The 6,258-nt window shown below is 42.7% G+C and overlaps 1 protein-coding gene across 4 annotated transcripts in view; it reads left to right on the top strand.

Moving 5' to 3' along the window:
- CDC14A (cell division cycle 14A) overlaps positions 1 to 6,258 on the top strand; it is a 191,818-nt gene that overhangs the window by 23,108 nt on the left and 162,452 nt on the right. For all 4 annotated transcript variants that reach the window (XM_003784115.3, XM_023509846.1, XM_012801650.2 and 1 more), the window contains exon 3: positions 5,731 to 5,806. In XM_003784115.3, coding sequence (XP_003784163.1) covers positions 5,731 to 5,806 — 76 coding nt within the window. The remainder of the gene's footprint in view (positions 1 to 5,730; positions 5,807 to 6,258) is intronic.

Here is a 6,258-nt window from a genome sequence, read left to right as displayed (position 1 = left end):
GGGCTGGGTTTGAACCCACCACCTCTGGCATATGGGACCGGTGCCCTACTCCTTTGAGCCACAGGCACCGCCCTGCTTGGCTATTTTTTGGTTGCAGCCGTCATTGTTATTTGGCAGGCCCAGGCTAGACTGGAACCCGACAGCTCAAGTGTATGTGGCTGGTGCCTTAGCTGCTTGAGCCACAGGTGCCGAGCCTATCATCTGAGCTTTTAATGAGTTGTAATCTTTTTGTTAGTGGAGGGTCTTGCTTTGATGGATGGTTGCCAAGTGATGGGGCTATAGCTGCTGAAGGTTGCTGTACTTGTAGCAGTTTCTTAAAATAAGACAACAGTGAAGTTTGCGACTCGAGGGACTCTTCCTTCCTTTTTTTTTTTTAAAGACAGAGTTTCACTCTGTTGCCCTGGCTACTAGAGTGCCATGACATCAGCCTAATTCACAGCAACCTTAACTTCCTGGGTTCAAGTGATTCTCTTGCCTCTGTCTCATGAGTAGCTGGGACTGCAGGCACCCACCATGACTTATGGTTCATTTTTCTATTTTTGGCAGACACAGGGCATCAATCAAGTCTTCCTTTGATGAAAGACTTCTCTGTAGCATGCATTGGTGTTTGGTAGCATTTTACCCACAGTAGAACTGGCAAAATTAGAGTCAGTCCTCTCAAACTCCCATGCTGCTTTATCAACTAAGTTTATGTAATATTGTGAATCCTTTGTGGCCACATCAATAATGTTCCCAGTTCCCTCCCCAAGAGTAGATTCTCCCTCCACAAACTACTTTCTTAGCTCATCTATAAGAATCATCCATTCAAGTTTTACCAGGAGATCGCAGCGATCCAGCCACTCCTTCAGGCTCCACTTCTCTTGGTATATCCACCACATCAGCAGTGACTTACTCCACTGAAATCTTGAACCCCTCAATGTCAGCCGTGGGGGTTGGAATCAGCTTCTTACAAACTCCAGTTAATGTTAATTTTGACTTTCTCCTGTGCATCATAAACCTAAGGAACCAACCCATACTAGCTTAAAACTTTTCCTCTGCAGCTTCCTCACTTCCCTCGGCCTTCTTGGAATTGAAAGTTAGGACCTTGCTCTAGATTAGGGTTTGGCTTAAGTGAATGGTGTGGCTGGCTTGATCCTGTATTCATACCACTTCAATTTTCTCCATATCAGCAATACGACCATTTTGGTTTCTTAAAGTTCGTGTGTTTACTGGAGTAGCATTTTCAATTTTTTTCAAGAATTTTCACTTTGCATTTACAACTTGGCTGTTTGGCACAAGACACCTTTCTTGGTTGTGGGCATGCCTTCCTCACTAGGCTTAATCAATTTTAGCTTTAGATTTAAAGTGAGAGATGTATGATTCTTTTTTTTTTTTTTTCCAAGACAGAGTCTTACTATTGCCCTGGGTAGAATGCCATAGTGTCCTAGCTCACAGCAACCTTAAATTCTTGGGTTCAACTGATCCTCTTGGCCTCAACCTCCCAAGTAGCTGTACTACAGACTCCCACCACAGTGCCCAGCTAATTTTTCTATTTTTAGTAGAGACCAGGTCTTGTTCTTGCTCAGGCTAGTCTTGAACTCCTGAGCTGAACCAATCTACCCACCTTAGCCTCCTAAATTGCCAGGATTACAGGCATGAGCCACCACATCTGGCTGAGATGTATGATCCTTAAAGGGTTATTGATTTGCCTCATTTCAATATCATTGCATCTCAGGGAGTAGGGAGGTCCCATGACTGGGAGAGAGGTGGATGAATGACTGGTCAGTGGAGCCTTCAGAACATGCACAGTGTCATCAATTAAGTTTACCACTTTACATGGGCACGATTTGTAGTGCAACAGTAACATTGATGACCACTGATCTCTGATCACTATAACAGATATAATAATGATGAAAAATACAAAATATTATGAGAATTACCAAAATGTGATACAAAGACATGAAGTGGGCAAATGCTGATGGGGAAATGGCACTGTCCTGTTCTCTTTTCACTTTGGTTCTTTTCAGTGAGTTTTTATTTTTATTTTTTTTTGAGACAGAGTTTCACTTTGTCGCCCTTGGTAGAGAGCCCTGGTGTCACAGCTTACAGAAACCTCAAACTCCTGGGCTTAAGTGATTCTCTTGTCTCAGCTTCCCAGCTAGCTGGGACTACAGGCACCCACCACAACACCCGGTTATTTTTAGCGACGAGGTCTTGTTCTGGCGCAGACTGGTCTTGAACCTGTGAGCTAGGGCAGTCCACCCGCGTCGGCCTCCCAAGTGTGAGCCACCAAGCCCCGCCCGGCCCTCAGTGAGTTCTTATTCTTTGGTCTTGGACTGTTTAATTCTTTTTTTTTTTTTTTTTTGAGACAGAGTCTCACTATGTCTCTCTCGGTAGAGTGCTATGGCGTCATAGCTCATAGCAACCTCAAACTCTTGGGTTTAAGCAATTCTCTTGCCTCAGCCTCCCGAGTAGTTGGGACTATAGGTGCCCACCACAATGCCCAGCTATTTTTTTGTTGCAGTTGATTAGCTTGGCCCGGGCCGGGTTCAAACCCACCACCCTCAGTGTATGTGGCTGGCGCCATAACCACCGTGCTATGGGTGCTGAGCCCTTGGGCTGGTTAATAACTAGGTTATAGGTATAGCTCATTTTGGATTCTTGGGTATTTTGTTTATATATACAGCAGAAGATCACACTGGCAACTTTAGAAATAAATCAATAACTTTTATTTCTTTTTTCTTTGTTTTCTATTTTTTATTTTTAAAATTTGTATCAATTTATGGCGTACAAGTATAATTTTGTTACAGGGCTGCATTGTCAAGTCAGGGCTTTTAGGATGGCCATCACTTGACTAAAGTACATTACACCTATTAGGTACTTTCTCATTATTCACTTCCTTCCCCTTTCTGAGTCTCCACTGTTCATCTCTCCACTCTCTTCACTAGAACTTTTATTCCAAGTCATTGTAGGTTTTCTTCTTTGGCACCTCTGTGTTCTTTCATGAACATTTCTCCCATGGACAGAGACAGCCAATTCTGGTGCTACCTGGAGTATAAAATCCAAGATATTACCAACTTGCCTAAATAAGTTCAGTATTCTTCATTTAGCTAAGGCAAGTGGCTAAAGGCAGATCTTATGTAGCATAATGACATCGTTATGGTAGTTTAATTTTGGGTGGCAGAAAATTAAATCAAATGAGTTTCTCAAAATAAAGGTCTTTTTGGGATGGATTTTTAGAAACTGGATGGTGTTTAGTAAACTTCTTCTCTAGGCTTAGTTGAATTTAGATCATTAACGAGCAAACTATTCATAATGAATACTTATTCTTTAAAGTTTTGTATTAGTATAGGGCATTCTTCCAAGTGATACAGTCCCTGGCAGAGTTGAGCAAGTAGAATCTATACTTAGTTTTCAGCATGTGGTAATATGTGTCATGGACCAAAAGAATGACTTGGCAAGTTTTGAGAACTCTGAGAGGGGCAGGGCACAGGGGCTCACGCCAGTAATCCTAGCACTCTGGGAGATGGAGGCAAGTGATTGCCTGAGCTTACAGGTTTGAAACCAGCCTGAGCAAGAGCGAGAACCTGCCTCTAAAAATAGCCGGGTGTTGTGGCAGGTGCATATCGTCCCAGCTACTAGGGAGGCCGAGGCGAGAGAATCAGTTGAGCCCAAGAGTTTGAGTTTGCTGTGAACTGTGACACCATGGTATTCTACTGTGGGTGACAAAGTGAGATTCTGTCTCCAAAAAAAAAAAAAGAGAACTCTGAAAGGAGTTCACTATTCCCTAAGTGACTGAAAAGGCTTCCTGGAGAAGGGTGGCTGGATTTTGAGGAAGCTAGAATGTAGCAGAATCAAAAAAGGAGGGTACCGGTGGTAAGGAGACCAATGTGAGCAGGCTTGGATTCAGAGTTTACCTAGGCTGGGTACGGTGGCTCATGCCTATAATCCTAGCACTTTGGAAGGCTAAGGTGTAAGGATCACTTAAGCTCAGGAGTTTCAGACCAGCCTGTGAAAGAGCGAGACCCCATTTTCTATAAAAACTAGAAAAATTATCTGGGTGTCATAGCACATGCTTACAGTCACAGCTACTTGGGAGGCTGAGAAAGGAGGATCTGAGGTTTGAGCCTAGGAGTTTGAGGTTGCTGTGAGCTGTGATCACACCACTGTACTCCAGTGTGGGTGACAAAGCGAGACCTCGTCTCAAAAAAACAAAAAAGGAATTACATGTAGAATATTTGGTCTGAAATATTCCTCAAGCAATCCCCCTGTTAGCTTCCCAAAGTGCTAGGATTACAGGTGTGAGCCACCAGGGGACCCAGCCTGTGTGTGGACTATTTGGGAATGAAGATTACAGATGGGACCTGTTAGGAGATAAGATCAGCCTGGAGGCCAGGGAAATGTTGTGTAAGGCTTTGCTTACTGGGCCAAAGAGTTATTCTGAGGAGCCATTAAACAGTTTTGAATAGTGGGAGGATATGTGAGCAGTGAGATTTGATGAAGATGAATCTCTATTGCGGAACACAGCCTGAGTGGGAAGGAGAGAGATTTCAGACAGCTCTGGTGTGAGATGAGGAGGATCTGAATTTCTGTTGCTGCAGTGGGAACAGGAAGGGAAGGGATGATTGGAGTAGTGGCTTATATGATATATAAACATTAAATATTTATTTGCTGGTCTATTGCGATTGAGAGGTCTCATGCCTGATGTGAGTGGGAGAAGCTTTTTAGTCTGTGGGGCTGATATGAGGGGAAACTGTGTTGAATTTAGACATTCTGAGTTGCAAGTGACAGAAAAGCTTGTGAATGGGGGGTCCAGCAGTTAACTGAAGATAGAGAAGACTGATGCTGGCTCTCAAGTGCAGACATCTCTTTTCCGTAGGTTGTTGGTTAAATTCATGACCGTGGTTAAGAGAGCAGATATGGGCAGGGCACCATGGCTCATGCCTGTAATCCTAGCATTCTGGGAGAATGAGGAGGGTGGATTGCCTGAGCTCACAGGTTCAAGATCAGCCTGAATCAGAGCGAGACCTCATCTCTAAAACTAACAGAGCATTGTGGCGGGCACCTGTAGTCCTGGCACTTGGGAAGCTGAGGCAAGAGAATCACTTGAGCCTGGAAGTGTGAGGTTGCTGTGAGTTATGGTGACACCACGGCACTCTACCCAGGATGACAGAGTGAGACTCTTGTCTTAAAAAAAAAACAAAAAGAGAGCAGATCTGCAGACTGGTGATTATACCCAGGAAAAGCAAAGAGGTGGCGAGAGGGAGAGCAGCCAGTCTGTCTTATAATACAGAAACTAAAAGGGGAATGAAAGCTGGATTTAAGATTCTTGCGAATTTGAGTGCAGTAGTTGGAATTCTCCCCCAAAGTAGAGAAGCTGAATTTGTGACTAAGTAGGTGATAAAGAAATAAAAGCAGGTAGGATAGGCCATGTCCACCTTCTGTTCACATTAGTTCTTTCTTTGTTTTCTTTTCAATATTTAAATGGCCTGTCAGGGAGACAGAAGGTGGAACTCAAAACTCTCCTACTAGTTCCCCAGTAAGAGACTGGTTAGAGTAGCTGGAGGGTATTAGTGGGGTGAAACTATGAGTTATTTGGATTACCATGAATCAAAATAGTTATACAATGACCGTTATTCCTGAGGACAATTGAAATTTGATCATACATTTATGAAAATTAAAATGAGCATTGATGTCACTGAAGATTGTATTGAATATTACATTTTTTTTGTTTGTTTTCTTGTGTCTTAGTTTCTATGCAGATTTTGGACCTCTGAACTTGGCAATGGTGTACAGATACTGCTGTAAACTGAACAAGAAACTAAAAGTGAGTATTGTAGTATTGTTTATATTTTGGTATTAAAATGTTTGAACCACATGATCTGCCCAGGGGGATCGCTGCGCACCCACCTTTTGGTCAAGTAGTCTCGATCTTTGAAAATTGATTTGAGTAGTTCATCTAGAAGTTGAAATTGATCCTCCCAATGACACCACAAAGGACATGTTAACCTCTTTCATTTTGCAGTCTGAATTGCAATGTGAGCTGAATGAACTCTTTGGAATAATGATCTAAGAAAGAATGAAAGCACAAATTCTTTCAGGTTATTGTTAATGAGTCTCTATCAAATTCCCTCCTAGGATAATTTTTCTGAAGCCCTCAGATCTATTTGTAGGCATTGTTGCCAAGTATTGAAGGGCTCATCATGGCTGGAGCTCTGGGGCATGACTATTTCTGTCTGGTCAAGATTGAAATTTTTGTGTATTTCTTTTTTTTTTTTT

Source organism: Otolemur garnettii, unplaced genomic scaffold (assembly GCF_000181295.1).
Source record: "Otolemur garnettii isolate 467f Iridium unplaced genomic scaffold, OtoGar3 scaffold00010, whole genome shotgun sequence".
NCBI lineage: Eukaryota > Metazoa > Chordata > Mammalia > Primates > Galagidae > Otolemur > Otolemur garnettii.
Note: the sequence above shows the minus strand (reverse complement) of the source record. Positions and strands in the feature narration are given on the sequence as shown.